The 16,556-nt window shown below is 33.8% G+C and overlaps 1 protein-coding gene across 1 annotated transcript in view; it reads left to right on the forward strand.

Moving 5' to 3' along the window:
* The window catches only part of BCKDHB (branched chain keto acid dehydrogenase E1 subunit beta), a 110,476-nt gene extending 94,416 nt beyond the window's left edge, over positions 1–16,060 (forward strand). The window contains exons 10-11 of the mRNA XM_072408566.1: positions 14,367–14,526; positions 15,827–16,060. Coding sequence (XP_072264667.1) covers positions 14,367–14,507 — 141 coding nt within the window. The 3' untranslated portion in view covers positions 14,508–14,526; positions 15,827–16,060. The remainder of the gene's footprint in view (positions 1–14,366; positions 14,527–15,826) is intronic.
* Positions 16,061–16,556: the final 496 nt, after the last annotated feature.

Here is a 16,556-nt window from a genome sequence, read left to right on the forward strand (position 1 = left end):
TATTGCAGTGGTTCATGGATCCGCCAGGACAGATCCATGAACAATGTCCGACAGCCGCTGTGCACGTCTTGATTCTTGTCCGGTACTAGCTCTGAGGCGATAATCAGACTAGAATCATCTGACGTGTGTACGTAGCCTAATTCTGTGTTAGTCTTTAATAATAAATTTAGGGCAGCCTATGTTTTGACTAAAGCTAGCCCTTTTGTTCTTGTGATCTGCTACTTGTAGTTACTTGAAAGCGACCTTATAAATAAAAGAATGAACAGTGCTGTGTAATATGTTGGCGCTTTATAAATACAGTTTAATAATATGGTTGTCTTAGCATCCAGCAGGTATTCTGAAGTTTTGTATCATGTTTATCAATACTGAAATAAGCCAGTTGTTCAGAAAACTCTGAGTCATCAAAGTAGTGAATCATCTCCAATCAGACAGCTTGGGTTGAGGTTTCAAGCAGAAATAAAGAGCCATAAAGCAAGCTGCATCTGCTGTGTAATCAACCCAATATTTTTTATTTTTTCATAAAATGTTCATGAAATAAATGTTCTTTTCAGGTATAATGTACCAGTTCAAAATTGTAAACAGTAACACAAAACCCATTATAGGTTCTGCAGCATTAAAAAAAATTAGTAACGTTTGAAACTAATTTTCTAGAAATTGTTGTTCTATATTAGAACAAGATGCTATATTAATCTAGGTAATTCAAGGTTTTTGGAACAGTTCTTTCAGGAGTAACACTTGTTGAGTAATCATATACTATATTTCATCAATTAGAGCTATATTGTGTTTAAAAAAAGCTTTAGGGCTTGTTTAGACCTAAGGTTTTTTCAAGCTTCTCCAACCAGTTTTACTATGCCAAAAATGCTTGCAATAAACATTTCACATTGGACTGAATATTATTATTCATTATGCCTAATTTGACAGGCAGCTGGGAGTGCAGCTTTTCCATTTGGTTTTCTGAAAACACAGTCCGGTTTCTAGGGTTGGTTTGCCACTTCCATAGACTTGAATACGAGGTGTTTAAATTGCATAAAAAGCCTGCATGGGTGTTTTTTAGGTGTTTCTCAATGCATAATTCTTGTTTTGTTTTTGTTTTTTTAACACCTATACGAGCAGTTGCAAATGCCTGCAAAAACTAGGCATTTTTGCTTTTCTTTTTTGTTACAATAGGTCTGGAGTTTTAATTACTACTAAATTATTATTTTTTATTTTTATTAAATAATATTATTAATTAGTATTAGTTTATTGCTATGATTTTTATGAATAAATACTTAATATTCAAATATAGAATTCTGCTAAGGTTGTTATGACAAATATTAAACCTTTTTTTTTTTCACATGGCTAGGAGTCTGATTTAGACTTTTGTTATTTACTTTAGTACTTCAGCCTTTTCTTTTTTCTCTGTTCCTTCTTGTATTGTTGGGCAAGTTCATTTTCCTATCATTCATTTCCACCCAGTAAAAAGCTTCAGTTGTTAAATTCTGTCACTCAAGACATTTTGTTTCCTCCTTTACATTTCAAATATTTTATCTTTTTGGAACTTTTAATTCCGAAGATCTGGTATAGTTTAGCCTTATAAATGTTTTCAAATGTAACTCAAATCTTTTCTCTTGTCTTCAGTGTGATCATGTGAGGAATTCATAACCTTTTTTTAATGCCTTGGTTGGTTCAATTATTATTTTCTTCCTTTATCATTACTTTCTTAAAATTTCACCCACACTTAGAGGACAGAATAGCTTAATTCATTTTGAAAAAAGTTGAGGAAAGTTTGAGAAAAAAAGATTTAAGCCCAAAATTGCTAACACATTTTGGGATTAAGCGGCTGGTAACTGATCTTTACAAAAAATTGCATTACTTCTTTGCATGTTGCTCATAGCCAGGTATTACTGTCTATATTCATTGTAATGATTTGATTTTAATATGAAATGTACTAGAGGAAAGCTTTTAAAGTGAATAGAGGAAAGGAAATTCTGAATAAGAAATTATCTTTTGGTAGTTTGCTTTATTTTCACAGTCCATATTGTTAGGAGTCTTTATGACTTTGTAAAGCACTGCAATGTAGGTTGGTGATATAAGGATGAGTTCAGCAGGTCAGATACCAAGGTAATAGTAAAGGTATGCTGTCTTATAGTAAATATCTAGAAATGTTAGATGCGTTAAGAAATATGCAGAAAAGTGTACACTTTGTTAACTTTTTGCCATGCACACTCCCGTGTTTACAGCCTTTGCTATATATTTATTGACTCTGGCTGCTAGACTGACTGTGTTCATGGTTTTCCTTGCTGCAGAGAAAGCTTCTGTGTAAGGATCTCTCTGCTTCATTCATTCCACAAATTTTCCTGCTCTTCCAAGTATAGTATTGTAGTTATTGGGGGTTGGGGGGGGGCGGGGTGGGTGGCAGTTCTGATGTTAGGATGCAAAGTCCTGCTATTCTACAATGGTGGTGACCTCTACCTAGAAAAATACCTGTTTGTCTTGCCAAAATTCGAGCATTCTTTTAATGTGCTGCTGACAGAGCTGATATATTAATCTTATCAGTGTTTCCAGCTATGTTCAACTACAAAAGACCAACTCCCTTTGTAATAGAGATGAGATTTGGAGGGGGGGGGGAGTGAATAGTCCAAATCAGGACATCAGCTTAAAGGCAACCATGCCCCCTCGATTTTTGTCACAGTACATTAGTGTAGTGGTCAGTGGGGAGAATTTCTCTTACATTGCTGGCCAGGGGGAAGAATGGCAAACTTACAGATGGACAAAAATATCATTAGAGTCACTTAAACTGACCTGAGAAACACAAATTGCTCATTGCTCAAGGACCCCCTACCAACCCCTGAACCCTCCTTTAAAAACACTGTGTTATTGTATATACAACAGTTGTTTTATTTTTCTTTTAACTAAGCATAAGCATGCAATAAGCATGGTAATTAGAATGCCACCTGATGACAGTTGTAATATGTTCTTTATGTTCATTTGAAAAACAAAAAATAGTACCTGGTGATCCTTTAATGAATGCCCACGTTTAATAGTTTCCTGTTATGGATAGCTATATCGAACCGTGTTATCACCCCATCACATGCACTCCTGTACTCCATACAATTCACCTTTGTCAGGATAAGTAAGTAGGTCCAGAGCAATTGTGCATCCACAGCAGTAGTGCATGTAGATAGAATGTAGCTAAAAGAGCACTGAAACAACGGTGAAAACAGTACATTATAAAACAAAAAAATTGGGATTGTTTTATATTCAGTGCTCAGATTAAAATAAATGTCTTCCAGTTTACATTTCCTGTGCTATGATAAGATGGGATTTTTTTTTTTCATCCTGGTAAGCGTAACTCAGTAGAACACGAACCCATACCAAGTTATCCTACCTTATTTATTCTGAATTTAGATCCCAAAATGTAAGCCATTATCATTAAGCTTCCATAACAGGAGAAAATGTCAGAATATGGCAATATTGGAGCAATCCAAAAGGAATACGAGAAACAGCTTTTGTATGCAACAGTCCAAAGGCAGCCAGTCTGGTGTTCAGAGCATTGGACATTATAATGAGAAAACTTCATGCTTTTGTTGGAAAGCTGGAATGATTGAATCTAGAAGTATTTGAAGATTGGCTGCTGCTAAAATACAGCCAAACCTTCATTGCTCAGTATTGACACAGAATAATACTAGCTATCTGCAAGCCTAAGTTAATTAAATCTTGGAAGGCCCTTTGGGTAGCTAGCACTGCCTGGTGTAGTATTTAGAAGAGATTCATATGTGTCACACACAGATGAAATATGCACGTTGAGATATACCACATTAACTTTAAAGTCATTTTCCATACTGTTTTTATTTCTGCAGAAACATAAAAAGAAACGTTTCATTGCAGGAATTAAGGCATCCCTGTGCTAGAACATTTGCTTTGCTATTGTGATTTTCCATGTCATCTACTTTTATTGTTTTTATAAAACAAATGTATAGAGTCTTAAGACATAACAAATTGCTCTTGTGAGTTTAGCAAGCAAAAAACTGAATTATTTGTAGCAATGTTGTATTTTATTAAAAGGTTCACATATACTTTGATGTCTAATGCGATTGAAACTTTTATAAAACCCTACCTGGATATACACTGATCAGTCGTAACATTAAACTATCAGCCTAACATTGGTTAGGTCCCCTTTGTACTGCCAAAATAGCTCTGACCTATCCACAACACCTCTAAAAGATATTTTGTATTATCTGGTACCACCACATTTGCTTCATATACTTTTAGTCACACTGCCTCTTCCAGCCTGCTCTCTTTCTATAGAGCGTCTGGTTATTATCTCTTCCCCAGATAAACAACACACTTGGCCATACCCAGATAACCAATATACACACACCTGACCATCCCTAGATAAAAACATACACACACGTGGCCATCCATAGGATGTAAAACATAAAAGTGGAATTGATCAGAGTGAGGCTTCTTCCATTATTATAAGGTCCATTACTAATTTCTCCTTGTAGATTCTTTTGGGGCTGGGCACAGGTCTGTAGAGCAGCTCTGCAGACCTGTATGCAGCAGACATCTGTGTTTTATTGTAAGAGCTATGGCCACCTATGTTACTATTCAACTTGGTCTACAGCAACTTATGTGCAAACTATAAATGAGCCTTGACTACAGTAAACCTGGGACATCCACAACCATCTTGCTGGTTCATCAGCTGTTGATTGTTTGGTGGCTTTTGGTTGGAACTAAATACTTTATAACGGTAACACCTCACAACCCACAAGACTTCATGTTTTAGGATGATATGACACCATTGTATAGCCATCCCAATTTGATCCTTGTCAGAGTCACTTGGATCCTTGTCCATTTTTAAATGAGAAAAATTTAAGTGCATACAAATATGTTTTCTATATAAATATTTGGTTGTCAAAATCAGACAGTCTGCTTTTATTTTCTAACCTGAAGTAAAAAAAATGAGGGCTTTTATATAATATATATATATATTATATTATATTATATTATATTATATTATATTATATTATATTTATCCTGGCCAGTAAAGACTTTAAGCACTTCTTTGTTTTTTTTGTTTTTTTTGTTCATTATCAGGTGATCTGCTATTTAAGCACATACATGTACTTATGTGTATGTAAATTACTACTTTTTTTTTAGCATGTTATTCATTTTAGTGATAATTGGTAGCTACAGTATTGTTTGCATCTCTATTTACTTTATTAACAAACCTAGTCGAATGCTAGCGCTTGGGTAAAACTTACCTGTTTGTGGCCTCCGTATTGCACAAATTTTTAGTTGTACAATTCATGAAGTTTTTAGATTCTAAAATCTAGAGTGTACATCTAGCGGATTTACATTAATTTATTGGATTACTAAATCTAGGATTTTACAACATACTAGGCTAAAATATGCAAAGCAAAAGCACACAAATAAAAACCTTTATTATAGCAACCGTACGGTTGCATTCTCATTGTACTCTGTTTTTAAAAAAAAACATAAGATATTTGCATGTGGTAAGTTACAAGAACATAGTTTAGTTATTGATTAGTCCTTATGATCTGTTCATGATAAATTGGTGACCTTGTGTATATCTATGCACAAACTGCATATGTAAAACGTTTCAAGTTTTCACTATACTTCATATTATTACCATCGGCATTCTGCAACCTGCAGGTCTTTCCAGCTGCTATGAAAGTAATAGCACTATGAACTGCCAGCTGGAGGCTATATATATGTATGATATACTCACATATAATATGTATATTGGGACTAGTTTAACAGTTATAGAAGATTGCTGTAAAAGACAGGAAGATTTTTTTTTTCCCTTTGGATATTTTGCAAATATTTAGACTGCAGCATTAGGTATATGTTAGTTTGTTATATATCTATTTAGTTTTCTCTCTTCCACAACTATCCAGATCTCTTTTCTTTTAGTTGCATTTTACATCAGGCTGATAGTCACTTGAAACAAGACAAACATTACTATTGTTTATTCATCCTCTTTGCATGTTTGAAATGATAAGCTCTATATATCTTACTGTATATGACTTAAAGGTTTTTCATTTTTTTTTAATAATTTATAACTTGCAGACCCTTTTCTGCTTTCTGTGTGATTATCCAGTATTAAACTGGTTTGTTACAAGCCTAATTCTGCTTACTTTCTGGGCATACTGTGCTTTTTTCAAAAGTATGATTCACTGTTTCATAAAATGCCCTAAAATTAATCTTAGCGTGTGTCATTTGTCTATGTTGTGCAATATTAAATCCAGATGGTTACTGACAAAAGAATATTGTTTCTCCCAAAATGTAGTTTTAAAATATTTTGCCTTTTTGTAAAAGGAATGGGTGTCACAATATTTTCCGATGTACCAAATATATATATTTTTTAATTGTTTTAAATTTTTTTTTAACCAGAATGTTTCAATTTGGCGTTTGAGATAATGATAAAATGATGATAATTGCATTAATTATACAAAAAATCCTCAAAAAGACATATAATGCATTTTGCATTTATAAAATGTAGGTAGCTACCTGTGTAAATTTATTGTTGTAATAATTGAAACCATATAAGCTTATAATTCCTACTGAGTTAACGTTTATAGAAACATACATCATCTGTTGGTAATCTTTATTTTGCTATTAATTGCCATTACCTTTTTTCCTGGTTTTGATTTTTTTTTATACAGTTTTCTTTCAGTTTTTTTTTTACCTCTATAGGAGCTAGTGTGTACATTAAAATGGCTTTCGATTTTGTTGTGACTATATGAAACATTAGGACCGAAATATATGTATAGTTCTTTGAAATAGAAAAAACAATTTAAATAGCCAGCACAAGTTTAAAATGTGCAACAGCAGATGTAAACATGTATTAGATTGTGCTCACATTATATATTACTACAGTATTCTGTGAAATCAGAATTTTAATCCAGCCTTTTAAAGCTTTAATTTCAGGTCTTTTTGTATTTGTTTTTAATAATTTAAAATAATTTTTTTTCAGAAATCACAGGTAAATATTTATACCTCCTATTATATATACTATTTTATAATTTAGTAATATGCATACTTTTACCAGAACATGTAGCATACTTTAATTCAAATATGTTCGCATGATACATACTTATAAAATCATATATATTTGTCTGAATTTTTGTAAGTCATAAATATTTTAGTTTTGATTTTTGCCATATAGGTAAAACATCCAATTGCATCTTGTTTGTATGCATTTAAATCATAACTGACTTATGGTGTTCGTGTTCTCTTTCTGTGTTCATTGCCCTTGTGATATATCTGATATACTTATAATAGGCTTAAAAGCAACAATAGTTTGGGATTAGTTTGAAGCTCATAATAATTTAGAAAAAATGTAATGTTCAAAATGTATAATGTCTTTATGCTGTTTTTTTTCCAAAACTTAGATTTAAATATTTTATTACATGTTGTATGTTGCTGTACTGGGGAAATTGAACTGTGCAAATATGGCAGAAAATGTATTAATGAAAATAACACGAACCAAGTCTTTGGTTGTGCATCTTGACCATTTGAGCTATGGTGTGCCATATAATATATATATATAATTCTGCAAAACTGTGTGGATCCCTAAAGACCTTTTTGTGTGTTTGTTCAAAAAATCATGTTACATATACCATATTGACCCAAAAAAATATATATCCATATAAAGTCTGTCATGTTTTATTAACTCCAGTGTAAATTAACATCTGTTACATGTTAGGTCATACTAGGTTCAAACAGTAAAAGAATAATAGAAAAATCACTGGGACCTAATAAGAACGTACACGGAAAGAAGCAAAGTAATATGCAGGAGTTTAGGGGCACAAGATTAAATGGGAGTTTTTCTAAATTCCCTTGGGTTGAATATAGACAAACTGGGTATTTGTTTTATGGTTGAAACATGCATCATTGGCTAAATACTGTACAAAACTGTGGTACTACTTTAAATACTGCTTTAATACTTGCTAAAAAAATATTTGTTTTGCACTACTCAAGATTTATTCTTGAGTAGTAATTTCAAAATCATTGTAGCATATATTTGTATGAATATGTGTAACTGTGATATAATGCATTGAAAGCCAGTGAACAGAAATCTGTCCCCTTTCAACAGTGGTGACTGTAAAAACACCTACTTAGACAACTAAAGGTATCACTAGAGTCATGTAAATTTCTCTTCCTATTGGGTTGGCCCCAGAACTATGTAGGCTTCATAAAATGGAAGATAAATCTGCCAGTTCCAATATATTAAATATACTATTAAATGATCATGTAAACGATTACTATTCTGTTGATCAATATGCTCATGTACATGAAATACATTTCATGGAAAATTAAACTGATCCTAATATATTTTCTTATAACTGCTTAATGCCGTCTGTTGCACCTGTTATCTAAAGTTTTGGCTCAAGCTCAGTCACTTAGCAAGGAATCAGTCTGTTTTTCATTACTGAAAAGAAAGATTGACAGAGGTTGATTGTTGCTAACTACACAGAGCTTTATTGGCAGGAATTTAAGAAGCTAGAAGAGTTGGATTAGAGCTTGTATCATATTTTTTTCCTCTGAAGCGTGGTCAAAGCATAAATAATCCGAATGTTGCAACTACACACATTAATCAAACCCTTTTTTTAAATTTGTGTACTAAAGTGAAACAAGAATTGATTTTTTTTCGAATGTTCTTGTAGTGAAGATCATGCATTTTATACCATTTCCATTGTATCAACATTGGTTTAGATTCCAATGTAATTTTATGCTGTTTTTTTTTTTTTTCATCAAGCATGACTCATGGTAGAAGTGAAGGGTTCTTTGCTCAGAAACAAATCAGCCAGTTACTGGATATAAACACATTTTTCTACAGCCAACCTTTCAAAGGTGAAATGTGGAAGAGTTTAATTTTTTTATTTACAGTATTTGAAATTTGTGAACCCTTAAAAAAAATTCTATATTCTAAAACAGTCACCTAAAACATTGTCTGATTTTCAAACAAGTCCTAGAAGTAGATGACAAAAATTATTAAATGTATTAAATAAAATTATTATTTTAGCTTGGCGATGGCGGAAGATTATCTTTTCAGAGAAATTATCAAACACATTACAGAAACTCCCAAGATACCTACATTATGTTACCCAATAGGCTTTTGGCTGCTCCTGCACATGCCTTCCATTCTTTTGGAAAAAAAATGATCCGATAACATATCTGCATGTGGCAAAAGTAAATGAATCTTGCTCTCAGTATTTGGTGTGAAAATACTGCAACTAAACTTTAGAAGTTTTTAATATAGTTCAGGATTCTATGTTCCATCAATGATGGCAAGTCATCCAGGCCCATCCAAATGCAGCAAAATAGGCCCGAACCAGAACACTCCCACCACCACCATGTTTTAGAGATGGGATAAGGTTCTTGTTCTGGAATGCAGTATTTTTCTTTATCCAAATTTAACACTCCTCATTTAGGCCAAAAAGTTTAGTTTTGGCTTCATCCATCTTTAAACTATTCTGGCAATATCCTTCTGGCTTGTTCACAAGATCTTTAGCAAGCTGTAGACGCTCGGCAACATTTTTTGGAGACAGCAGTGGCTTTATCCTTGCTACCCTGCCATACACACAATTGCTGTTCAGTGTTCTCCTGATGGTGGACTTTATGAACATCAACATTTGCCAGTGTGAGACAGGCCTTAGGCTGCTTTGAAGTTACCCTAGGTTACTCTATAGGTACTGTTACAGTTGGTCTTCTAACGTTTTCCAGCTTTTTGGGCATCAACAGCTCTGAGGTTCTCGGACACCACCTTTGTTCATGCCATGATACACAACCACAAATGTGTTGTATGTGTGGTCAGGCATTGCTGGATCCCTTTTCTTTAAATAAAACAGGTTCTCTCACACACCTGATTGTCATGCTGTTGATTGAAATAACTAGACTCTGATTTAACCTTTAAATATTTGATAGTCCTAGGGATAAATTTACTTTTGCCACACACAAATAGGGTATTTGATCTTTTTTGAATACATTTATACCCAAATAAAATCATTTTTATTTTTATTGTTGTTTATCTAGCCTTTTTCATCTACTTATAGATGATGGTTTTATTTGCATTCATGTCAAAATATATACCATTTTAAGGGTTCAAAAACTTTCAAGCTTCACTGTATCTACCCTGTTTCCCCGATTATAAGGCACTGTCTTATATTTTTTGAAATGCCAAAATATGCCCTAGGTCTTATTTTCAGGGGATGTCTTATTTTTCCATGAAGAAGACTACAGTACACATTTATTGTTGAAAGTCACTCATGATCACTCATGTTCCATTGATTGTCCCCTTCTGATCACTCATGTTCCATTGATTTGTCCCCTTCTGATCACTCATGTGCCGTTCATATTCCCCTTCTGATCACTCTATGCCATTGATTGTCCCCTTCTGATCACTCTATGTAATGCTTGTCCCCTTCTGATCACTCTGTGCAATGACTGTCCCCTTCTGATCACTCTATGCCATGGATTGTCCCCTTCTGTTCACTTACCGGTAATTAAGTGTAGGGATCTCCGTTAGGGCAGGGATCTCTGTTAGGGCAGGAATCAGCAGCTTGCTTCCTGGTGTAGAATGCCGGCTTGTTACTTTCAGTTTCACTCTGCACTGCAGCCAGGAGCAGACACGTGCTGCAGCCAGCATCAAGGGGACACACACAGGATCGGAACTCAGAGCATGTCTTATTCACGGGTGAGTGTCTTATTTTAATTATTTTTTCAAAAATGGGGGGGGGGGTGGCTTATTTATTGGGGATGTCTTAAAATCGGGGAAACACGGTAAGTATGGTGGGAGGTTACACATACATGTCTATGCATGGCTTTGCTCAGCAAATACTGAATATGAATTTCAAGTGAAAATGGTTCTGCAAAAACATCCATCCATCCAAAACATCCATTTGATATATTAAATATTATATCCAAGCATTTTGGACATTCGGGTTGTACATTTTTCAATATAAATTTGTTCCATCCGTCATTGCTGTGCTTCAGTACTTTTACAATCCTATATCAAGCATTTTCGCTTTCATCTTTTATTGCTATGCCCAATATGCCTCAAGTCTCACTGGAAATTTTCTTAGATACAATATGTAAAGATGCAGAGGCTGTAGTAGCTGGCAACACACTTTCAAAAGTGATAGGTGATAAAATGCACATTGTTTTTTTTTTTTTTGCCTTTTTCAGCCACATGTGGTCTCTTTTTATCTTTTGTACTGCTGTATAATTCAAAGTTCTTATAAGGCTTTCTAAAGATCAGATCTCTGTTTTAATTTATACTTCTTGCAGTTAATAAATTCTCTGGACACAACAGTAATAAGACAAATAAAGTCTACACATTCTTAAAATGAAGCTGTACAGTTCAATACTCTGTAAATTGTGGTATGTTCTGACACACATTGGCTGCTTTTTATCTCTTGGACACTCTCACTGGGTTTCCTAGCCCGTATTGACTTGTGTGGTCTACAGGTTTTGGGATTCAGAATAAATAGAGGTTTCAACTCTTAAAAAATCTACTTTTTAACAAAATTATTTTTGTGTGGTGTGTTTTTTTTAATATCAGGGAGGCAAGTGTATACAATGATTTTGTTACAAATTTATTAAGCTATGTAATACAAATAGTTGCAACAGGTAACATTATGACATCATGAAATAGAATTTTGTGACCATTTCCTAATTCTTTTCTATAGCAAGTGCAAAGAAAAAAATGTTGTAGTCATAGTCAATAGATTACTCTTAAAGCAGGACTAAAGTAAAAAAAAACAAAAAAACACACTTTTAATCCCGCAGATCTTTCAATCTATCGGGAGGTTTCTTTAAATTGGGTCCTCGTCGTCCCGGTATCCTTCTTAGGCTTGCACCGCCATCTTCTTCACTCTTCTTCCAGGTTATTCTTCGTTCGTCTGTGGACCTCGCACTGCACTTGCACGAGATCGGGTGAGGTAGATGGGGAAAAAAGATTGCCAATCTTACTGCACATGCGTGAAATTGGCATTTTTTCTTCCTCTTAAACAAAGGGCTCCTTCTGCGCATGGCTGAGATCAGGCATGTGTAGAAGGAGCAGCCAAGAGCCTCCTGGGTAACATATTGTAGGTATCCTGGGAGTTTCTGTAATGTGTTTGATAATTTCTCTGAAAAGATAATCTTCCGCCATTGCCTCTCTTGTACAATGCTCTGCTAACATTTTGGTCCTTCGTTTACCCTTCATGTTTTTAAATGTTTTAAATGTTTCATTATACCAATTGCTGCTAATTATGTGAATAAAACAATGGTTACCGTTTACATTGTTTATCTCTATACTGATGTACTCAATCGCACATTGAGATATGTGTTGTCTTCATCACTGCCCAATTGAATGCTATATCTATGCACCTGTCCACTGTCCAAGACCTTATCCGTGTGCTAAAGAGTATAGTCAGTAGGTTACATGGACACATTATGAGTAATAATGCCTAAATGTTAGATTACAGAGCGATTAGTATCAAGTCTGGATTAATACAAACCAGTCTGTTCAACATATGTGATCATTGTAAATTCCATTTGAATATTTTCTCTATACACATGGTCAATTTACAAATTAATAAACAATATGGAAAACAGATTGGGCTAAAGCACAATATTTATATGCCTTTTGGTGCCATGTATTTTATCCAGAAACTGTTGAACAGATGACTTGTTTATTAACACATTTGAAAATATACTAAAATCGTATGAAAGCAGCTTCCCACAAGTATTCTAAATACTTCAGTTTTTCTACAGCAAACCCTTGTTTTGTCATCTGTCTGATGCTTGGCCAACAATCCTATTAGAATATGATAATGTAGGGTCACAAGTTGAAACCATCCATATGTTAACCTAAATGTAGGCAAATTTTAGCTCTTAGCTACCATGCCTTACACTTTTAGTGTGTAAAGAATAAATTGATTATTAGGCTGTCCAAATATTGTACAGGTGTTGGTTAAAAGATGTACAGTTGTAAAGGAATACATGTTAGAAAATGCATTCATTTGTATCTTTATCAACTTTTTCTAATGCATTTTAATGTTATTTTTTAATTTTTTCATACTGAAAATCATTTATTAAAAAAAAGTTTATCATTAGTGAAATTAATATTGATATTTGTTTTATGTTTAGAAATGAAAGGTAGCAGTGTCCCAGGGACCTGTTTTAATTAGACTAGTTCTGTGGGCAAGGTGCTTTCTTTTAGGATACACTGGCACAAAGAAACTTGCAAATATCATTTTAATGAAGTGTAAGTACAGGAAATAGTGTTTAGAGGTCATGAAATCCCTTTTTTAACCATTGAGGTTATTAGCTGTTGAACAAATAGCTGACATAAATCCCCGTTTTCTGACCACTTGACACTTAAAAATAGCTGCAACTGTATTGTGCTGTTGTGTATGTTGCATTACCTTTATTGAAGAGCTGCTACCCATTTTTTTGCACTATGAAGGACCACTTAGCTAAAATTAGTTTATTTTATTTTAAAAAAGGTGATTTGCTCTTCTGTTCTATACCTGTGAGGGGGACATTATTTGAGGTCCAGGTTTCCTAATAGAGAACTAAGTTTTGTGTTTTCTCTATGTTCATTTTGTATATATCAAGGCATGGGGGTGAGGTGACATTTTGGACCTTTTAAGGCAAAACATAGGATGGCTTGATTTTTTTATTTGAGGTCCCATATCTTTTCAATTACATTCATATTGCCATGTTTTAAGTCAAAGGAGTAAAATAGTGAAGAATGTTTGAAAGCTTGTTTTTTTGATACCCAAGTATAACAAATGAAACAAGAGGCTTTTGAAATAGTTGTAAAAAAACTCCTTTATTGGTGTAAATAGACCCAAAAATATGTTTTCTATTTTTCTATTTTCTTTAATATTATGAATGGACCTTAGCTAGACATTGGGGTTCCCTTAAGCAGAAAAAAACTGGGTAAGTTTGCCAGAACAGCTAGATTCCTTGGTTCACATGAAAGATGATGCTTTATTGGTTGCAGAGGGTGAACACTTTACAGTTTAACCTTTGTTTTTTTTTTTTTTAATTTAGCTTTGACGATGTTTCACATGATTATAATGTTTTCTGACTTTGTTCTGGGTTATACATTCCCCCTTTTAGCTTGTCAGCTGTAACAGCTTAATGGAGAACAGTGTTTAATTGGCTTGCTGTATGTTTTCATCTTGTTTAAACAGTCAGTTTCACATACTGCTAATTTAGTATTGTTCAAAATCCCTTTCCAGCTGTGCCTATGCAGATATTGTTATTAGCAGTATTCGGGCAATATGAAAGCTTCAAAGGATGAACCCAACTATTATGATATTTGTCAATACTTATACTGTGCCTTTTTAATTTATTTGCAGGAAGAATGTTTCTTGAATCTGGAAGCACCTATAGCCAGAGTATGTGGATATGACACTCCATTTCCCCACATTTTTGAACCTTTTTATATACCTGATAAATGGAAATGCTTTGATGCACTACGAAAAATGATTAACTACTGAATAAAGGAATACTGTTTCAGTAAGTATTTTGTTATATCTTAGAAAAGGGTATCATGTGGCTTGAGTTTTGCTTCATTTTCTTGTGCAAATTATTTTACTTTAAAATGCTTCTTCTATAAACCTATGACATGAGAAATTCCTGTGGCTAAAATTCTTCATTGCGATAACTTCAAATATCTCCTGTAACTTCCTGCCACCAAATTCTGGGGAATTCATACTGGAGCCTTTGCAATACACCTATTGTATGACATAATGCAATGTTTGCATCGCATTGTGATGTATGACAGTAATTGTAAATCTTCAGCTTGTATGGATGTTGCAATGTACATAACAGTTTTGGGAATTACATGATCAAAATATGAGAAAATTTCAGACTAGTCGGAGTACGAACCTGTTGTTTTTACAGTTACAGCTTTCATTAGTACGGTTTCTGTCAGTTTAGTCATGTGTGAAAAAAGTACTATTTTTCAATTCCAAGGTCTTGCTTATTAGAACCTTAGCAGGTCTTGGAATTCGGTAAATACAACTTTCAATTAACAACACATAACCTATTAAACCATGATGTTTGGATATTTAACAAAGACCAAGCCAAAATGCAGAAGCCTTATATAAAAGTACACCCTTACCACTTTTATAGAATTAAAAGGGTAAGTAGGAGCCAGGTGACACTAAACAAAAGCACTAATTATTTGATCATGAGCAAGTGTGACCACATAGAAAAGCAGAGGTTTTGTCAGTTTCCTGGTCTTCAGCATTCAGGAATGGATTACACTTGGCTTCTCCATTTTGGCTGTGTGCAGTAAAAGACAGTTCTGATATGGCCACTTGCTAAAGAAAAATCAGAAACATGTTTCACTGACAGTATATTAATCCATCCTATATGTTAAGCTAAAAAGCTCAGTGACCAACAAATAAGAGAAAATATCCCAACAAGAAAACCTGACAGTGTGGGTAAAACCCCCCCCCTACACCCTTCCAATACCTATAGGAATGAATAGGGGACCAGCGAGTGGTTCAGTACTGTTAAATCCTCAGACGCTTGTTCTTTAAGAACCACTGCTGTGGTGTTTGGGATTGCTTGATCTGAACTGGCCCTAAAAATGAAAAATAATACAGTAAGGACAACCTACAAAATCATTGCATTCGTCCTTCAAGTGAAGGTTCTGTAATTTAAATACCTGGATGTATGTCTTTTGTGAGACCTGTTATGATACAATAAACAATCATAAATATATGAATATTCTTTAAGAACAGTTGTTTGTTTGTTTTAACAGTTATTTCTGTGTGTGATGAAATATTATTGCATTTATGTTTTACAGCTTATGTTTGGATTACAAGACTATACGTCCATTGTTACAAGTAGCTTGGCCTGAATGGTTTTACTGGATAACGTTTTGAAGTCAACACTACTAGGAATTCAGATATGAAAAGAATAAAATGTTTGAGTGAACCAAAATGAATATACCATTCCCTGGAAGGTTTTTTTTCTATTCTATATAAATCACATATACAATTCAATTTAAAACTGAATAAATTGGTTATTTAAAAAACAATGAATCATGTTTTTTTTTATTTCTTAATTGCAGAATAGTCTGAAAGTCTATCCAATTTACCTTTCATAAACAACTTTAGAGACTAACAGAACAAGATTGTGTTTGGTCCTTTTGATATTTTAAAATATGCAGATCATACATTTTGCTTCATATGCCCATAGCTTTTTTGAGTCCTCTGTGGGAGAGAAAAAATGGTCATAAAGGGTTTTAATTTTCACTTGTCATGAACTGTAGTCAATAATATTAAGAGCTTTTGGCAGCTGATGAAGAGCTCACATGTGACCCACACTGAATATTCAATATCACAGTCCCAAAAAACACTCACTGGGTACTACAACCTAAAATTTACATATCATAATTTTACAATCAACAGATGGAAAATTCTTTAGGACCCATTTGCACTTTGCTGTCAATGTGGGTTGTATTGATTTCATGCCTCAACATGTTGCAATGCCATTTACTCCAACACATTTAGGTAGCACTTCTCCAACATGCA

The sequence above is a fragment of the Pyxicephalus adspersus genome, chromosome 4 (genome assembly GCF_032062135.1).
Source record: "Pyxicephalus adspersus chromosome 4, UCB_Pads_2.0, whole genome shotgun sequence".
Lineage (NCBI taxonomy): Eukaryota > Metazoa > Chordata > Amphibia > Anura > Pyxicephalidae > Pyxicephalus > Pyxicephalus adspersus.